The sequence below is a fragment of the Elephantulus edwardii genome, unplaced genomic scaffold (genome assembly GCF_000299155.1).
Source record: "Elephantulus edwardii isolate Elephantulus edwardi_28Jun2011 unplaced genomic scaffold, EleEdw1.0 scaffold00072, whole genome shotgun sequence".
Taxonomy (NCBI): domain Eukaryota; kingdom Metazoa; phylum Chordata; class Mammalia; order Macroscelidea; family Macroscelididae; genus Elephantulus; species Elephantulus edwardii.
The window spans coordinates 6312238-6332956 of NW_006399822.1; the positions used below are offsets into that span (position 1 = coordinate 6312238).

Sequence of the window (20719 nt, forward strand, 5' to 3'; positions counted from 1 at the left end):
AATTTGCCCTGTCTTTTTACCTGCTCTCCCTCCCCAAACCCCACACCTGAGGTTGTGAAAGACATAATGGGAAACACGAAGGTGTCACTTTCTAGGTGCGCTGGTGCGTAGCTGTTGTGGGCTGTTGAACACAGGCACAGAGCCCCCCCCCAGGATCGCTTTCATTTGCATTTCCATAATTACTGCTGTGGTGAGCCCTTTCTCCTTGTTCTCATGTGCTGTCTGTCCTTCCTGTGCACGGTCTGTCTGCTCCTGCCTGTGAGGCTGGGGTGACTCTGATGACAGCGGGGAGTGGAGCGTGACAAGGAGGAAGGAGGGAGCAGGAGGTGTGTTTGCTAGCTGGGAAGGACATAGTTTGATGCAGGGTGCTGGCTTGTTTGAGGACAGACTTGGACTGATGATGGGTATTTGGGAACAGGTGAAGGAGGGTACCTAAATGGGGGGATGGGAGGCCAGTTTATGACCTGATTGTCCTTGTGGGGAGCGCAGCTGTGCCAGTCATCAACAGAAAAATTCAGAAACTAGTGCTGTTACATCTGGAGAAACATGCTTCCACTTTGCACGTCACTCTTTGTCAATATGCTGTATGAAGTAACCTGGGTTTGCTGTGATGCTGAACCTTGTGCCATTGGGGTATCAAATACCAGAATGGCTTCCCAGTGTGGACAGTGTGTGGTGGAGCTCCCAGTTGTAAAACAGGTTTGGAAGCAGGAATGACATCCACTTCCTAAACCACACGCCTCTGGAAACTATATGAACTTGGAGAAATGACGATGGTTATGGAAAGGCATTAGGTCTTTTGTTCATAGAGTCGCTATGAGTCATACTCTACTCAGTGACAATCAACAACAACATAGAATGTCTAAGTCTTTTTATAAACTCTCAATTTCCTCTCTCCTCCTTCTCTAGTCCCACATGGAGGTGACCACAGTTAACTGCTCTCCTGGTGCAGACCCTGGGGAGATTACCCATCCTTCTCCCAGGGGAGCTGATGGATTCAAACTGTGTGCCTTCAAGACTGCAGTGCAGCTTCTTGCCAGTAGGCTGTGGATGTGGTATATATAATTTAATCCTAAGAGGTGGTTGATAAGTGCCATCAAGTTGACTCTGACTCCTTGTGACCCGACAGCTGATCAAAACCTCACCTGATTCCACACCATGTTCAGTCTCCTCCATGCCCAAGCCCATGCGGTCAGTCCATCTCATTGCATGGTCCCCTCTCTTTCTGTGTCCAAGTCCGTGGGGTCAGTCCGTCTCATTGCCGGTTTCCCTCTCTTTCTGTGTCCAAGCCCATGGGGTCAGTCCGTCTCATTGCCTGTTTCCCTCTCTTTCTGTGTCCAAGTTCATGGGGTCCGTCCGTCTCACTGCGTGGTCCCCTCTCTTTCTGTGTCCAAGTCCATGGGGTCCGTCCGTCTCACTGCGTGGTCCCCTCTCTTTCTGTGTCCAAGTCCATGGGGTCCGTCCGTCTCACTGCGTGGTCCCCTCTCTTTCTCTGGTCCTTGCTGACGACATGCCCCAGGTATGTGAGACATAGCCTTACTTCGTTGCCTGTAAGGGGCCCTCTGGGTCCACTTCCAACATGGATTCCAATGATCTTCTGGCCTTCAGTGGTCTGCACCAGCTTCACGGTCAGAAGCATCAGGTCGTGGTCTTCAGTTCATCAGTCCCTTCCTAACTTTCATGTACACACATATCGAATGTATACATACAACGTGTGTCCGTGAAACGATTGAATATACCATGGTTTGGATCAGCCACACCTTAGTGTTTAAACTGACAACTTTATTTTTTTAAATCCTAAGCAATAAGGCCTATAATTCTCCCTATTTTGTACATATGGAAATCAAGGTCTCAGCAGATAAATAATTTGGAGGTAGTTTCTCCAGGATTCAAATCCAGGTGGTCTGGCACCAGACCCACATTTTGTCACTGATTTTTTTTTGAAAGTGGTTTACTGTGATTTGAGTGAACATTTATAGAACAAATTGGTTTTTCCAATTAACAGTTCGTACGTCTGTTTTGTGATGTTGACTGCAGTCCCCACAATGTAAAAGCACTCTTCCCCTTCCCTCCCTATATGTTGTGTTTTCACACACACACCCCCACACACCCACCCACCCACCCCTGCTGAGCTTTCTCCCTGGGAAAATGCTGCCCTTGCCACCTCTTTCTAAGGCCTGTGTTCCTCCCTGGCGTCATTGTTCACCTTCTAGGCCTGCCTGTGGTTTGGCTACAGGATGAACCAGTGGGGTGAGTTCAGTTCCAGGCTCTAAGGGTGACTAAGGGCCATGGTCTCCAGAGTCCCACAGTATCCATTGGCCTGGTAAGCTTGGTCTTTTCTGATTAGAGTGTCATTCTCCATTTTTCTCCTACTCTTCCCAAGGCCTCCTGTGATGCCCGACACCCTTGACTGTGGCCTTTTCCTTAATGGGTGGGGTTTTCTAGAAAAGACCTTTTAAGTCTTGAGCCCTTCATTCATTCCCCACAACGCAATTCAGGGTGCATTGTCTCTGCTGTCCCTGTGTGCTGGGACGCAGAGCTGACCACCACATTCCCCAAAGCCCTAGGAGCTTGTTAAGCTAATTAAGGGATTGCGTGGTCTCAGATGACCCCACTGCAAAGCCGAGCATGCTATGCCCTCTAGTTGGGTCTGGACAGACCTCTGGGTGAGCACTGGGGCAGGAGTCCCGGCCACTTGGGGAGGAAGAGAGAGCTTCCTGGAAATGCTTGATGGGCCAGCATGGACTGGAAGGGTATTCGTGGCCAAGGGAACAGCAGAAGCAGTGGCTCAGAGGCAGAGGCATGAGGTGAGAGAGAGAGAGACAGAGGCTCAGATAGTCTGCAAAGCAGAGTGGGTGCTTACAGGGTGAAACAAGGAGTTTAGGGTGGGAAGGAAGAGACCCACAAGGTGGAGATGTGTAAGTGCTTGAGCCTCAAAAGGTAATACAGTTAATTTTGAAGTGAGTCTCTTTATTTCTCAAGGACCACTCACTGTTTTGCCATGAAACAGATCTGTCATCATGATGCCTGGAGAGCTGGCCTGGTGAGGTGAGCAGGGAGCTTGACTTGACCTGTGGTAACAGCCATTTTCTTCAGGCTATTTCTTTAAAAATACATTTCTCTTTCATACTGATTTGCTTACAGAGTTCGTATACATTGTTTTCCATTCTGTCGTCTTCATTCATACTGAGTTTTGTCCCGTCACCCGTGTTACATCACGCTGTCTTGTATTCAGGATCCATGATTCTTTCAGTTTACAAACATCATCAGATGGAAACATAAATATCTCGGAGGAATCATCACAGCTCACAGCAAGTTTATGTAAATTTGAAACTGAAGTTTTCTGAAAATTCATAGCGTAAGAACCCATAGTACGCATTTTTTCAGGCACTGTTTTAACATGCCACGTGGTAACTCACCTGACTCTTGTAAGGTTTTAAAAACCATGCCTGGGAATTTGAGCTTTGCTGTTGTGCACACGGGCCCAGTGCCTGGTACTGATTAGAGCCTGGGCCAGTGTCTAGCTGTGAAATGACTGAATAGACATGTTCTAGGGGTGTCTAGGGGTACAGAAGGTTAGAGGTTAATGGTTTGAGCCTACCCAAGACCCATGGACTGCTAAGAAAACCCACAGTTATATTTTGGAGAAGGTCCAAGCAGAGTGTTCTTTACAGGCAAGGGTGACAAAGCCTTGTCTCACAAATTTCGGGCCTGTTGTGAGGAGAGGGACTTCATGCTTAGAAAGATAGAGGGTCAGCGTAAGAGGGAAGACCCCCGATGCATCGCCGCAGTAACTGTGACAGTGGGCCGAAGTGTGGCAGGGATGAAGAGGATGGTGCACAGTAGGGCGGGGATCAGCTCTCTTGTTGATAGGATCGCTGTGAGTCACACTCAGTGGTACCTAACGACAGCAAGAGCCATTAGAAGACAGCACGAGGAGAAAGAGATCAACCACTGAAAGCCTTCACGAACACATTTCTGCTCTTTCTTACTTACACAGGGTCATCATGTGACAAAGTGACTCAGTGGCTCTGTGTGTGTGTGTGCGCGTGTGTGTGTGTGTGAGAGAGAGACACACACACATACAGAGACAGACATACACAGAGATAGAGACACACACACAGACAGATACACACACAGAGACAGATATACACAGAGATACACACACATAGAGAGATTTACACAGAGAGAGAGAGACAGACACAGAGAGAGGTACACACACACACACAGATAACACACACATACAGAGAGAGAGAGAAACAGACAGAGAGAGGTACACACACAGAGATACACACACATACAGAGATTTATACAGAGAGAGAAACAGACACAGAGAGAGAGATACACCCACAGACAGGCAGACAGACACACACACAGACACACAAAGACACACACAGACACAGAAACAGGCACACACAGACACAGACAGACACAGACACACACACACAGACACACACAGACACAGACACATACAAACACACAGACACCGACAGACAGACATACACACAGATACACACACATACAGAGAGAGACAGACACAGAGAGAGGCACACACACATACACACACATGCAGAGAGAGATTTATACACACAGAGAGAAACAGACACAGAGAGAGATACACAGAAAGACAGACACACACACAGACAGATACACTCACAGAGAAACATGCACACACACACACACACACACACACACACACACACAATGAGAACATTAAAGATTTAGATGTTGAGCTTATTGGCCTTACACCATGAACTATCAGGACAGCTGTGATTGGACTCGTCTGTGGCGGGCTTGTTCAACTTCATCTTCCCTCCTCCTCACTAACCTTTGGACCCCTTTGCTCAACTCCTGTTGAAAAATTTTGGTGCCCTTGACCTTCTATGCTGGTGCTTTTTTTCTCCTGCTGTGTTGAGACAGGGCTAGGACCTCAGCACTTGAACTTGACACCCTATTTCTTCTTCCCAACTCGCGTCACTTCTTGTGTGAGTCAGCCACGGGGCAGGAAGTGGTGACCTGCACAGGAACTAGCACTTTCTCCTCTCAGAACTGCAGCTGGAAAGCCCGGCCGGCTGCCAGGTGGAGGTTTGCTGGACCAGGGACGTGATAAGTCTGGGCTTGTGTTCATTTGAACCCTTCCTTCCGGCTGACCCTCTGTCACAGGTCACAGTGGATGGGCCTCAGGTTTGAATCTGTCCCAGCCACCCAGCTACAAGGGAACCCCAAGTTCTCTCTCTCCATGAATGTACCAGCTTTCCACCATGGGAATACTGTGGGAATCCTGGGGCCTTGGACAGGAAAGGACTTCGTGGCATCTTCTTGTATCTTTCTACGAGTGAAGTGCCCTCCCACAGCAGTGTCCTGTGTCTCCTTTCTGTTCTCTCTCTTGACCTTGAGATAGGAAGTTCTCTAGATGCCCTGTTACTCATCTTGCACTCATTCATCCATTCACTCCTCCACTTATTAGACCAACAAGCACTGAGCTCATTCTGTGTCCTCGGAACACTGACTTAAGCATTAGGATGCGAACAGAAAGGTTGATGGTTTGAATCCACCAGCATCTCTTTGGGATAAACCTTGGGTTGTTGGCTCGCATGGAGATTGGCAGCCTTAGACTCTCCGTGGAGCGGTTCTGCTCTGTCCTGTAGAGGACGCGGAGTCAGTTCAGAGGCGGTGGGGCGATTTCTGTGTCTCAGGCTCTGGTGATGCTGTGAGGATGTGTTGTTGTCGTCAGATGCCATCAGGTTGACTGTGACTCATCATTGCAGACCCCTGCCTGGACCGGTTCCACCCTCAGCATCTCTGCTGACGCCCGTGGTCCCTGCGTCAGTCCACCTTCTTTGTCACCTTCCTCTTTCTCCTTGACCCTCTGATTTTCCATACGTGACCTCCTCCTCCAGCGACCAGCCCCTCCTGATAACATGCAGCACGCAGGCTGTACCACTTCCCAGACAGTTCTGGCCTCTTGGTAACCTGTTACCTCTTCAGTGCTGGTCACCAGCGCCACATTCAAAGGTCACTCTCCTGATCGTCCTTCTTCGTTGGTCTGGCTTGGCTTCCCCGTGTGGACGGAGCAACTGAAAAGATCACAGCTTGGGGCAGGCACACTTTACTCTTTACAGTGACATCCTTGCGCAGTATCACATTAACGGGATCGCCGGCAGCAAGTTTCGGTGCTGCTTGATGTCTTGACCGCCGCTTTTGTGGGTGTTGATTGTGGATCCCAGTAAAACCCTAGACAGTTTCAATTTTTGTTTATCATGATGCTGTTTCTTAGATTGGTTCTAAAGAATTTTTTTCTTTCTTTCTGCTGAAATGTAATCTATATTGAGGGCTATATGTGGTCTTTGTCCTTTATCAGAAAGCCCTTCAAGTCAGTGTCCTCTTCTGTAAGCATGATTGTGTCGTCTTCATATCAGAAGCTCTTGATGAGTCTTCATTTTTTATTTTTTTTTTTAAATTTTATTTTTGTGCGTGTACCATCAAATCAGATCTGACTGGTACAGGAGGAGATTGTCCCTCCTTTTCCCGGCAGAGCATCTGGTGGATTCGAACCATGCGCCTCTGGGATTGTAGTTGCAGTTCCTTGCCACTAGGCCACAAGAGCTCCCCATGAGTCTTCCTTTAGTCTAGATGACCAGTTTATTATATTACTGTTATTAATTATAATTTTATAATTGTAGTTATAATTATTTTATTAATTTTTTAGAATGATAATTTTTTTCCTAATTATTTGATAATTATTTATTATTATATTAATAATCCTAAGTTATTTACTCACGTATTGATTATATAGGCTTGGTAAAAAAAAAATACAGCCTTGGCACACACACGTTTTGATTGTAAGCCCTTCAGTGTTCTCTTGATCTGTTTGAGCAATTGCTTCTTGGTCTAAGTGTAGATTCCTCAAGAGCACAGTTAAGTGTTGTGCAGTTCTCATCCTTTGTATTGTTTTCACAGTTTATTACAATCTGCATGGTCAGTTGTCTTTACAAATGGTTGGGTGAGATAGATGGTTAAGTGCTTAACTCTAGCTGATAACTCAAACCCACCCAGACATACTTTATTTTTATTTTTTTAAAATCTTCTCATTTTTTTGTGTGTATGGTCAAATCAGATCTGACTGGCACAGGAGGAGATTGCCCTTTCTTGTCCAGCAGAGCATCTGGTGGATTTGAACCATGCACCTCTGGGATTGCATTGCAGCTTCTTGCCACTAGGCCACCAGAGCTCACCCAGACATACTTTAGTTGATAGGCCACAGCCTGGGAAACTCCACTAAGCTCAGCTCCACATGCGTGAGTCCATGTGGGCTGGAATTGCCTTACTAGCAGCTAATAAGAGCACCGGTAAGACAGTCCTTGGAGAGGAAGGAGGAAGTAGAAGTAGAAGCCATTGTCCTGCAGTGGGATTACCTGCACTGTGTAATCCAGTCACCACAGCTTTTGTGGTTGAAGATAAATGTTAATTACTTTAAAATAAGCAACTCTGAAGCAGTTCAGTAGCCACACGTAGCCAGCGCCTGCCCTGTTTGACCACTTAGAACGTTGTCATCTGCACAGGACCTTACAGGGAGGCACCAGAGCAGCCAGGAAGCTCCGAGAATAGAGGGATCGTAGCTCTCTCTGGTCACCTGGTGTCTCAGGAGCCAGGTCTCTCATTTACACAGATTACAGGCTAAACAGAACAGGGAGGCCACAGCAGGGCTGTTAACACATTGCTGCAAATGACGGCAAAAAAAATGTGTTTCTAAGCATGGTCTCAATTTAAAAGTGTGCGGCAACGTGGTAAAGAAGAGACTCAGCCTTCCAGGAGCAGGGTGGACGGCCCGGGAGGCATCCTGGCACAGGCGAGCCTGGAGCTGGCCTTTGAAGGTGGAGAAGACCTTCCTCAGGTGGAGGAGGGGAGGACGGTGGTGCAGACAGGCAGCTGTGCCCTCCTGTTCTGAGAGCGAAAACACAAGGTGTTCAAGGTGTTACTACTTCCTTCCTGAGGGAGAATTCCTAGCACTCCTCAGCGCTTTCCCATTACTCTTCCGTTGCCTCCAGGCACGTGGCAGGGTGAGATCTCACTTGGTGAGGCAGAAGGGCCAGGTGTGACACGGTCTTGACTTTAGTCATCTAGGTGAGAGGTCTTTGTGTCTCAGAAAACAGGTAACCTCCTGCAGGATGTGAGGAAGGCTGGACCGAGGTGGTCCCAGCAAGGCTCTGTGTGTGAGCACAGCGGATGTGGTGGGACTGTGGTGGCCGCATGGCGCTGGGATACTGGGGGCCAACGCTGTGGACATGCCAGACACTAGTGGGGTGACCCAGGGGGGACAAGTTTCAGTGGAGACTTCAGATTAAGAATGTCTGGGAAGAAAGTTCCGCTTCCAAAGATTGGTCAGTGAAAACCCTGTGAATCACAGTAGGACATTCTCCTGTAGAATGTTGAGAGGTGAGCCCCTCAGTGGGACCAGACCTGCTGTCACTGAGGTGACTTCAGCTCCCAGAGACCCTGTGTTACAGCATAGAGCTGCCCTGCGGGTGTTCCCGGCCTGTGAATCTTCCCAGAAGCTACCACCCTGTCTTTTTCCTGTGGAACCACTGGTGGGTCCAAGCCACCGATGTTAAGTGCGTGCTGAATCTCCTGTCCCAGAGATGCCCCTCCTCAGTTAGAAGGAACTCGGGATATGTGTCAGTGCAGCTGTGGACAGCCGTTGTGAAGGATGTCACAGGAGTGGGTGGTTTTGTTCAGCTGCACTTGGGGCTTCCTTGATTTGGAGTCAGCGTGACAGCAGCTAACACCACCACCTATGAAACAGTCGCCTGGGGTGATGTCTCTGTGTGTTTGGTTTGTTCCTGTAACTTTTGGCCCATTCATTCCCTCAGGTGTATGTTCTTTCCCAGACACTGGCTTCGTTTCCTAATAATGAACTAGAAAGAATCTGCAAAAAACCTCAAACACACACACTGCCCTAGAATGGAAAATCACTCACAGGGACCTTCCATTGGGTTTCTGAGGCTGTCTATCTTTGCAGGAGATGACTTAGGGAGCGCTGATGGTCTGGTGGGAAGAAGCTGTGTTACAGTCCCAAAAGAACATGGTTCAAATCCACCAGCTGCTCCGTGGAGGAAGGATGTGCCATCTCCTTTCTCCTCTGAAAGCTCACTGGAAGGTCAGCTATGGGTCAGTTCCTAGCTGACGGCACTCGACAACAATAGCAGATATGACAAGTGGACCAGCTTTGTTATTATGTTGTTATTGTGTGCTGTCGAGTTAGACTGATTCATAATTGACCCCTGAATTGGGAGGTGATTGCCCTCCTTCTCCTGCAGAGCTGCTGGGGATTTGAACCATCTGCCTTTGGGATTGCAGCGCAGCTTCTTACCCCTAGGCCACCAGAGCACTCTGGGTTCTCTTACAGGAGGCCAGAAGTCTTGTTGAGGGTGCCAGCTCTGGAGGAAGGCGCTCCCTCCCTTTTGGTTGTGGAGGGTGGTCCTCCTTCCCTCCAGCATCTGTTGGTGTTGTGCTGTGTGGAGACCTCCCTGCGTCTTGGCCTTCCCTGGCACCAGGGAGCTTCCTTGTGCTGGAGATCCAGGTCCAAACACTCTACTCCTGGAAATTGTTTCTGGGTGACACTAAAGATCCTCCCTTCTTGGCTCACTTTCCTTTTATCTGTAGGGAGATAAAAGATAGCACAAGCCCTGCCTTAGGGCAGCTCTCCTTCTGTCTAATGAGGTATGTGATGAAGTAGGAGAGAGTGACATTCCACTAGGCCCTCCTACAGGTTTATCAGATCAGGAGCCCTCTGCCTCACTTCCACCTCAATTATATTTCCACCTCTGGAGGACACAGTTCAGCCCATAACTAGAGGACGTTGACCATCTTTCTTCCATCAAGTGACAGGTGGATTTGAACTGCCCGCGTTTGTGCTCACAGCCAGGTACATCACCCACTGTGCCCCTAGGGCTCCTCTGGGAGGATATAAAAATAGACATACATTGTCTCTGTCAGTTCTGGAAACTATAAGCCCAAAGCCAGATGCTAAGCTGGCTTGATGTGTTCCAGGGATTCTTAGAAAGAAACTGCCCCATGCCTATCTTCTAGCTGCTGGTTTCTGGCACGTCTTAGCTGGCAGCTGCATCTGCCTCTGTCATTCTGTGATGGACCTGCCCTGTCTATCTCTGTATATCTTCTGATTATAAGGACTCCACTCCTACAGGCATCGGGGCGGGCTTGATGGCTGATAAACTCTTCAGTGACACTGTTGACAAGATCCCGGTCCCATTCGCAGTTACCAGCGGGGTGATTAGGACTTCATTCTGTCTTTTGGGGGTACAGTTGAATCCATGCAAGACTTTGTGCTCTCGTGAGTAAGTCTCTGGCCAGGTGAAAGACAAAGCTGAACTTGATCGAAGACATGTATTTTCAATTGCTTTGTATACGTCTGAAACCTGGACAAGAGCAAAGAAGAAAGGATGCCTTTAAATTGTGGAGTTGAAAAAGAGTGTTGAATGTATCGTGGACTGCGATAAAAACACCCGTCTCTCTTGGCGGAAGTACAACCAGCGTGCTTTTTAGAGACAAGGACAGTGAAACGTCATCTAATGTGCTTTGGGGATGTTGTCCGGAGAGACTAGCCCTTGTAAAAGGATATTGTACTCAGGAAGATAGAGGGTCAGCGAGAGAGAGGAAGACACTCACTGCGTTGGGGGGGGGTGGGGTGGACAAAGTGACCGTAACAATAGGCTAGAGCCTATCAGAGAGGTATGCATGGCACAGGGTAGGGCAAGGTTGCGATCAAGGTTCCCAGGTTGCTGTGAGTGGTAGTAGACTCAGTGGATCCTAACGCAGCAGCGACTGGTGGTGGAGTGTTGGCCCCAGGGCCTCTCAGGGAGGAAGCTGGGTAGTCCCTTCCTGGTACAGCCTTCACAACTTGATGGAAGCGCGCTGGGAGTCGCAACAAACTCAGTGGCAGTGGTTAAAATTTTGTAAAATTATGAGAAGTAGTTTTAATTACAGCTCCCAGTTGTTCATTGCTTTTATATACAGGAAAAACTGGATTTTAGTATATTAACCTTGAGTATCGCTACTTTGCTGTATTTGCTTATCCCTGCAGTACTTTGGTTTTTATTTTTTAAAATTGCATTTGATTTGATTTGAATCTTTGGTGGCGGTTTTGTGTTTGTTTTTTTTTTTTCCAAAAAATACACACAATCGTGTAATCTGTGAACAGAGAATCTTTTATTTCCTCCTTCCAATCTGTGTGCCTGTTACAGTTCCTCTCCTTATCTTATTGTAGTAAATAAGATGCCAGGCATTGTTGAAAAGATGTGATAAAAGAGCACATCCTTGCCTTGTTCCTGATAGGAGGAAGAAAGCTTAAGTATCCTGCATCTCACCATTAACTATCTGTTCACTGTTGAGCAGGCTCCCCTCAATTCCCATGTAGCCCGTCCCTGTTTTGTTATGAACTGGTATTGGGCTTTTCAGATACCTTTCCTGTATCAGTTAATGTGGTGGCATCTCTTTGGCATGCTAGTACTGTGGGCTTGATTGATTGATATTTGACCACTGAACGACCTTTGCATAGCCTCATCATAATGCATCGTAATCCAGTGCACCAGAGAGCTGGACAATGACTAGGGAGGACAGAAGGAGAATTGACGCCTTTGAGCTGGTGCTGGAGAAGAGTGTTGAATGTACCGTGGACTGCCAAGAAAACAAACAGATTCATCCTAGAGAGGGTGAAGCCAGGCTGCTCCTTGGAGGCAAGGATTCTGAGGCTTCGTCTGACATACTTCCATCATGTTGCAAGGAGGGAGAGGTTCTTGGAGAGAGACATCATGCTTGGGAGGGTGGAGGGACAGCGCAGGAGGGGAAGGTCCTCTATGAGGTGGATTGATTCAGTAACTGGGGTAATCAGAGGCACAGGACAGAGGGTCGCTGTGAGTTGCAGGTGACTCGACAGCACATAATAACAACAACAACAACATCATCATCATAATGCATAATCTTCACTCATTATTGTATTTGGGCTTTGGCTCTTGTTATTGTTGCGGGTCTCTGCACACATGTTCATTGGAGACACTGGTCTGCAGTGCCTCCTGTCTTGGAGTGTTGTTCTCTGTTTTTGAGTCATGCCGATCTCATGGAATGAGTTAGTGAAGATCCCGCTCCTTCCACCAGGCTTGGTCCGGATCATGGCCACCCCCCTTTGGAGTCCCAGGGCTGTCAATGTCGTGGGTGGAGGCCAGGGCAGTTGGTGGGTTCAGGCCGCTCGCTTTTTTGCCCAGCTGTACAACATGTACCACTCACCATGGCTCCGTCTCGAACCGTCAGGCTGTGCCTCCTCTGCTCTGGTTTTTCTGGGACAAGGTTTAGCTAATTGGCGTCAGGTTCCCGTCAAATATTTGGCATCATCCACCAGTTAAAGCATCAAGTGTTGGTGCTCTCTGTTTTCCCTGGAAGGTTATTACTGAGTCAGCATCTTTTGTCACTGTGCACCTGTTGACAGGTGGCTTTCTCCATCTGTTTCGGGAAAGTTCATGCCTTTCAAGACGCCGTCCCATTTCCTCTAAGTCATGAGATGAGCGATCCTTGTTGGTGGTTTTCCTCTGTTTGTTCATGTTCATGCCCGTGACTTAGCTGTGTTTCTGACACAGGGACCCTGGGTCATTTCTCTTCCTTCTTGCCTCTTTGTTCTTGACCTTCAGCTCCTCCAGACCCGTCGAGGCCCTCAGCATTGGTGGATGTGGACCTGGGGCCATGCAATATTTGCACAGACCCCAGGTGTTTCTGGAAAAGCTCCTGATGGTCCTGGAGTTTGGGAGCCAACATAAATCTGGATTTAGTAATTTTTCAAAAAGTTGTTGAATCTGTTTAGCCAGCCCATTTATTAAAATCACATATCCCCCCGTTTTTTTAATGTTCAAACTGGTGATTGATTTGGGAGACAGCAAGGGGAGACCATGTGGGTGGCCCTCCTTTTTCCCAGGGACACCCTCTTGGTGGCTGTTACATTAAGTAGGACAGTGTACATTTAGTGTTTTAGGAGAGCATACATAATACACAGTCATAGTGGGTGTCAGGCGCTGTGGAGCTGGGCCCAGCCCACAAGACGCTGAGCGTGACGGGACAGGTGACTGGTTCCGTAGCATCTTCAGAGCCATCCCCACATTTCAGCTCACTGTTGTAGCTCCTGTGTCCCTTCCCTCCTCCTTAAAGGTCTTCCTCGTCTTTTGACCCTCTGCTCTACTAAGCATGATGTCCTTCTTCAGGAGCCGGCCCCTCCTGGGAACCTCCCCAGAGTATGTCACACACATTTCTCATCAGCGCTTGCCTTTAATTGCACGTGCCACAGCTTGAACAAAGGGTGGGTCCTGTCACTGCTCTTGATAAAGGCCTCTTTCTATGAGAGCACAGGGAGCTCTGATGACTTGGTGGTAAGGAGCTGCACTGCCAGTTCGAATCCATCCCCTGCTCCGTGGGAGGATGGGCAGTCTCCTCCCATGGGATTTACTGCGTCTGAAAACCCTCTAAAGGGTCAAGTATGAGTCGTTCCAACCCTGATGGCGCACGTCACCATGACGGCATAGTCTGTGGGGATGTGTGCTGCCCACACAAAGCTGGGGCCTCTCTCGCGGTTCGAATCCACCAGAGGCTCTGGGAAACAAAAATAAACGGTCTCGCCTGTGAGACTGAGAGGCTCTGGAAGGTCAGCTTTGACTTGGTTCTGACTCCACGGCACTGACTTGTCCCAGTCACAGGTATCCACTGCCTAGAAAGGGTTGCCACCGGAGGTGACCAGTGGCTTGCCTGTCGCTAAAGATGTTCCAGGCGAAGCTGGGGTCTCACAAGCAGATTTGGGGGAGCACCAGGGACTGCACAAGGTCCTTCATCTGTCCCCCTCCAGCTTCTCCCAGACTTGGAGCTGTAGCAGTGATGCCCCGGGTTCTCCACCATCCCGAGCATATAATCCAGTCCCACTGGCCCTTCCCGCTGACCATCACAATGCTCAGGGTCCCACCCGTCCCTCTCTGACTCTTTTTTATCTGGTTCTGGAAGGTTCTGCGCTGACCAATGGAAACCTGAGCCTGCACAGCCCCTTGAAGAGGAAGCTGGAGGCGGACAAGGACTACGTTTTCGACAAGAGGCTCAGGTACAGCGTCCGCCAGAACGAGAGCAACTGCCGTTTCCGGGACATCGTGGTGCGGAAGGAGGAGGGCTTCACGCACATCCTGCTGTCCAGCCAGACCTCGGACAACAACGCCCTGACGCCAGAGGTGAGAGGGCGGCGGGCGGGGGCTCCCTTCCCTCACTCAGAGCAGGATAATGTCTTTTTATTTTTGTTCTGCTGGGGAGCTGATTCACACAGCCAGCCGGTATGGAAACCAGAGCGCCAGACAGGCGATTTGCTATCACTTTGCGTCCTGGGTGATGGTGACGATCAGGACGTGTGTGAGCATTTTACAGATGAAGGTTCTGTGCGCGGCTGTTGAGTAAAGCGATCAGTGGAAGCATTGGAGGGTGGACGCCGGAACTTGTTGGAGGGGATGTCGCCAAAAAGGGACCAGCCTGGAGCTGGTAAGCTGATGTGGCATTGTCCATCATTCCTGGTACCCTTCAGGAGGCCAGAGAGCCGAATGCCCATCCCACCTACTCCCTGGAAAGACCCGAGAGAATGAAAACAGATAAACCCCAAACCCCATCAGCCGCTGTCAAGTCATTTCCAATTCCTACAGCCTCACGTCTGAGTAGAAGCAGACCATGTAGGGGTTTTGATGGCCTTTGGAAGTAGATTGCCAGGGCATTTTTGAGAGTGACCCTGGATAGACTCTAAACAACAGCCCAGAGGTTAGAAAACCAAACTAAACTCAGATTTGTACACCAGTGTTCATAGCAGCATGATTCACCATCTCAAGAACATGGAAACAGCCCAAATGTCCAACCACAAACTAATGGATTGAGAAATTATGTACATTCACACAGTGGAATACTATGCAGCACAAAGGAGTAATAACTTTGTAAATTATTACCTAACTTGGGAAGGACTGGAGAGCGTTATACTGAGTGAACTCAGTCCCACAAGGATAAATATTGTAGAAAACTGTTGTTGTAGAATGAGTATAAGGACCCAGGAGGGGTGGGAGAGTCTGTAAGCAGAGGGATGTGGATTTGTAGGGGGAGGGCCGGATTAATCATTGGGTTGTACAAGTTGATGGTGGGGTGGGGGGGGGTGTGTGAAGGAAATTGAAAGAATTTGTTCAAATTTTTATTTGAATTGCCACAAGATAGAACAGGGTTTAGGGCTGTTGTACATAGGGTCGCTATGAGTCGCAAACGACTCGACGGCACATAATGGACAACAACAGCAAATAAACTAGTAGGGGGAAAAAGCAAGAAAAAAACCCACACCAAACTAAACTCATCGTCTTCAAGCCTGTTCTGGCCCACAGTGACCCCGAAGGATCGAGTAGAACAGCCCCAGGGGCTCTGGGAATCTGTACAGCAGGACACTTGTTTCATCTTTCTCTAGTAGAGTGGCTTGTGGGCTTGAACCTCTGTCCTTTTAGCCAGCTACCCAGCTCTGCATACCCTGCACCGCCAGGTCTCCATGGTCAAGGCCTAACCTCTGGTGCCATCCACTACACCCTCCCCTCTGAAGTTTGTAGGGTGGAGATGGCTTGTTGCCCCCTGCTCCAGGCGTGGTGTCCTGGGGACGCTTGGTGTGCTGCAGACACTCGGGATGCTCTGTTGGGGGCCAGAACTCTCTGTGAAAGATCTGGAGAAGTCCAGGGCCCCCACCTCACACCAGTGCTGTTCTTCATGTGTTTATCCAGCTCTACACCTTGTTATTTTAAGCTCGTCATGAAGCATCCACATGAGACCAATTCTTCCTGGATTCCTTCTCCTTCACTGCTCCTTAAAAGCTTGCTTTTACGAGGCACAGCATTTCCTGGCGAAAAGCTGGACCAATGTGAAGTCTCCCAGCTCTCTGAGTCTCTTCACAGAAAGGCCTCTTAACATAAGAAGCCACTCTCTTACTTTAACTGTTGCCAGCTACGTGCATTTGAACTTGAAGTGTCCCGGTTCTCACCTCCATTAGGTGCCCGCTTTGCCTAGTGGGTGTCTGGAGGCAGCAGAAGATAGAACAGCGTGGTTGAGCTGGTCATGTTACGTCTCCACAGCCAGTGTGGATGGACTCTGCTGTTAAGCTGGCTGCTTAGACAGAAAGAGAGTCCACGGAAATGAAGAGATGCTTTTAGGAGGGGAGCCTGGTAGACCTGGGTTCAAATCCAGCCTCCACCACTGCTTTACCTTTGGGATGACCTTGGGCTCTTTCTTAGCCTCTCTGAGCTCCTTCTGTTACAGAAACGAGGAGCTCCCTTTCTCACTCTGCTGCTAGTCATGGGGTTCTCATTTTACTTGAAAGGCGTAAAGCGTACCCGCTCCAAAACAAATCAGATGATTTTTGAACCTCTGAAAGTTGGACAGTGACTAGGAAGACCGAAGAGTTGGTGCCTATGGATTGTGGTTTTGGAAGAGCACGGACTGTCAAAAACCAGACTTGAAGGGAGATCCATAGAGGCAAGAATGGAGGCACTGTCTCTCCTTCTTTGGTCATTACTGTCAGGAGGGCAGGTAGTAACTCTTGACATTGTTACTCTAACAGTGGGCTTGGGCCTGTAAAAAATGGTGAGGTTGACTCTGAATAGGGCAGGCCTCAGATGTGATGTCCGTTGGGTCCCAGGACGAAGAAGCTACAGAGCCAGTGTTTGGACTGGATGCACTCAGGACCTGGGTCTGACACCCACACCCGTTTTCCGTGTGTCAGGCAAAGGCCGTGGAAGGGTCTTGGTTGAGTTAAGCATGAGCAAAGATGTAGTTAAATGGTAATGTGGTCATGCTTCAGCTTCTAATGAAAAGGTTTGTAGTTGGAACCTCCCAGCTAGAGGAGGGCCTGGTGTGTGTCTCTGGTGATGGATGATGTCGTCAGGTGTCTCCAGGTGAGCTCCCACCTGTGTCTGTGTCGACAGAACGAAACCCTGTCACGTCCTGTGCCTCCTTGTCATTGCTGTCCTTGAGCCCGCTGTTAGAGTCCCTGTGCCCTTGACTCCATCCCCTTGAGAGTCCCCATCTTTTTGGCAGACCCTCTGCTTTAACCCAGCATGACGACCTTAGTGACCTTATAAACAGCAGGTCCATATTGAATATTGACTAGCAAAAGAACACTTCCTTTGTCATGGAGGAAGTACTATCTGGGTGCTTCTTAGAGGTACAGACGGTGACCCCCCCATCTCACTTACTTCGGGGATGTTGGCAGGAGAGGTGTCCTCGTTTCCAGTACCTGATGCTGGGAAAGGTAGAGGTCCAGCAGAAGAGGTGAAGACCCTCAACAGGGTGGGTTGGCCCCGTGGCCGCGTCAGTGGGCTTGAGCAGATGGGAGACGGTGAAGGCAAGGCTCTGATTACACCCCAGGGGCTGCCACGGCCCACTTCTCTCATACACGGTGATGACAGGTCAGGACTCTCATTGGGCTACAACAATGACAACAAAAAAAGAGCTGGTGTACGTGACTTACCTCGGTTGCACACCACTGCATTTGCGTACCTGCCGAAGGTGAGTGAGCAAATGTTGTGAGAAGATTTGAGAGGCTAGACCAGGGCTGAGGCTGCGCCAAGTAGACTCTAGAATCTGCAGCCTGTTCCCGTGTTGCCAGGAAGCCTCACGCCTGCAGGTTCAGGAAAGTTGTGGTGTGTTTACGTTCATTCCGTCGTCTAGTGTGCCCACAGTCAGGACAACACCAGCACTGGGCACACGCACGTTTACTCCCCTGTCCCTCCAGGGGGTAGGCGTGGCCACCTCGAGGTCTGAATGCTCCTGGCCTCTCGGACCTAACCCCCGCCACCTGGTGTCCACCCGCAGATCATGAAGGAAGTCCGGCGGGCCCTGTGCAACGCGGCCACCGATGACAGCAAGCTCCTGTTGCTCAGCGCTGTGGGCAGTGTGTTCTGCAGCGGCCTGGACTACTCCTACCTGATCGGCCGGCTGTCCAGTGACCGGCGGAAGGAGAGCACGCGCATCGCCGAAGCCATCAGGTGAGTCCGCTGCTCCCGCCTGCTCGGCTCCGCCGGGGGCTGCCACCCGGGGCAGATAACGGTGCAGGGTGTTAACGTGTAACGTCAGGCAGACAGCACATACACTCATTATAGTGTAGGTGTAGTCCTACTTGGCCACTGCGCGTTTCCTAAACTGGTGAGCTTATGGGTGAGTAATTGCGCTGCCAACCCAAAGCTAAGAGGTTCAAATCCACCAGCTGCTGGGTGGGAATATAATGGGCATTCTCCTCCCATTCCCTTCACTACCTCTGAACCCACTGGAGGGTCAGGCGTGGGTCGGTTCTGACTCGATGGCACGTAAAAACAGCGTGTCCACTGGTGGCATGGTCTGTCGGGAGTGATTCCGTGAGAGAAAGATGGGCATTTCCCTTCTCTGTCCTCTCCAGCTTTGGAAAACAACAGTCAGCGCTAAGTCAGTTCCAACTTGGCAAGGGTGACTGATACATGTGCCGTGTGGGATATGTTAGCTGCCTTTAAGCTGAGCGGTGTTCGGGGTTTCTTGCCTCCCGGTGCTGGATTTCCAGGCATGGTAATCTATTTAAGGGCTGAGAAACTATCCGGGGAAGAACTTGGTTCAGGGTCTGTTGTTTTATGTGCAGCCAAGTTGGAACCAACTCAGAGTTGATCTTCCAGAGGCTGTAAATCCTGCGAGAGGAGATGGCCTGCCTTTCTCCTTCAGAGCAGTTGGTGGATTTGAATCACTTGCCTTTGGGTTGACAGCACAGTTCTTCACCCACTAGACCACTGGAGATCCCTGGTTCAGGATTTGGTGGCACTTAAAAGACACTTGGCAGTAGAACCTTTCCTACCCTCACTTCTGGCCTCCCCAGCCTTGACCTGAGTCTCTATAACCTTGACTTGAGTCTCCCAAGCTTGACCTGAGCCTCCCCAGCTTTGACCTGAGCCTCCACAACCTTGACCTGAGTCTCTACAACCCTTGACCTGAGCCTCCCACCCTTGGCCTGTGTCTCTATGATCTTGACCTGAGCCCCCACAGCCTTGACCTCCATTGCATTTCTTTTGGGATTTCACTTACTTTTACATAAACAACACACACCCCTTAAGCTTGTTTGCCAACTACTCCTTGCCCTTGAAAGATAGTTTTATAAACCTGCTATGCTAGTTCTTTTTTTTTTTTTTAAATAGCAACACGTAGGGAAAAAACTGTTACAGTGATGCTTTTGAAAATTTCTTGGGAGAGGGCTAGTGGAGGAGATTGATAAACAAACTTAGAAGGTGTTTGCTGTGTGAGGAACAACTTAATCTTCTTAGGAAGATGGACCTTGAGGGTCCACCAGGTGCCTGCGGGACCACAACTCAGGTCCTTGCCGTCCGCTTGGCCCTGCCTCACAGCTGACCCCCCGCTGGGTTTCTGAGGCTCAGAGCCTCTGGAAGGAGATTGCCCGTCTTTCTCCTCCTGAGCCGCTGGTGGATTCAGACCCCCAAAGTCACGGCCTTGGGGTGAACAGCACACCTCCCCCCAGGCTGTGCCATCAGTGCTCCTGTGGGGTCGCGGCATCCCCCCCAACAGTGCTCCCACCCTCCTCATCCTCATTTGAAGCAAGCATGTGTGCACCTGACTCGGTGTGAGATGTGCACTCAGCAAGCGTGGGGGGGTGGTTCCCCAGAAACCGCTCTCCAGGACCTCAAGCCGGCCGCCGGGCCCATTCTGGAGGAGCAGTGTAGATGAGGGGCTGGCCTCTAATGGGCGAACCCATAGAAAGGGGCTCATGGACCCCTGTGGCCTGGTGGTTCCTGGCATGCAGCCTTGGAGCGAGCTGCTTGAGCTCAAGTCCCGCCTCCGCTGCTTGTGAGTGGTGCAGGCGTATGTCTATCACTGAAGTCCCTGAGCCATTCATTCAGTGGGATTTGGAATTGGAACCCTGGCGGTGCTGGCCCCTGGGAGAGTTGTTGGGATAGAGAATAATCAGACCGCCCACATAGAATGACCGGGCAGCCGCACTAAACTCCTAGGGGCCCTGGTGGCCTTGTCTGTCGGGGGAGGGAGTTGCACTGTTAACCTGAGGGCTCCCAGCTTGAATTCACCGCCAACTCCTCTGGAGAAAGACAGGCCGTCTTCCCTGTGTGATGTACAGCTTGAGGGCTGGCTGTGAGTAGACTCCAGCTCTCAGGCAATGATGTGATGTTGGTTCGCAGGTTGTATTTTATTTTATTTCTACTAGCTTATTTACATATTCGAATACATTGTTTTCAAGAACAGATTCTTTCAATTTCCCTCAGCCCCCCACCCATCAAATTGTAAAAGCCCATGATTAATCCTCCCTTCCCCCTGCATGTCCTCATCCCTCTGCTTCCACCCTCTCCCACCCATCTTGGATCCTTATACTCATCCTACAATAATGGTTTTATACAGTGTTTATCCATGTGGGACTGAGTTAGTTCACTCAGCATAACGCTGTCCAGTCCCTCCCAAGTTAGGTCATAATTTACAAAACGCAGGTTGTTTTTAGAGTGACTCCTGCAGCTGCCGTCAGTTCTCCTCCGACTCACTCTTCCCCACGTGCCATCCATAGACCAGTGGCTGATTTTTTTTTAAATTTTTTAAAATTTTTAGTAAATTTTATTAGTTTTAATGAGCATTTACAGGGATTTTG

The 20719-nt window shown here is 49.5% G+C and overlaps 1 protein-coding gene across 1 annotated transcript in view; it reads left to right on the forward strand.

Moving 5' to 3' along the window:
* The window catches only part of CDYL2 (chromodomain protein, Y-like 2), a 60923-nt gene that overhangs the window by 21837 nt on the left and 18367 nt on the right, over positions 1-20719 (forward strand). Inside the window, exons 3-4 of the mRNA XM_006888887.1 lie at positions 14050-14267; positions 17911-18083. Of these exons, the coding sequence (XP_006888949.1) occupies positions 14050-14267; positions 17911-18083 (391 nt within the window). The remainder of the gene's footprint in view (positions 1-14049; positions 14268-17910; positions 18084-20719) is intronic.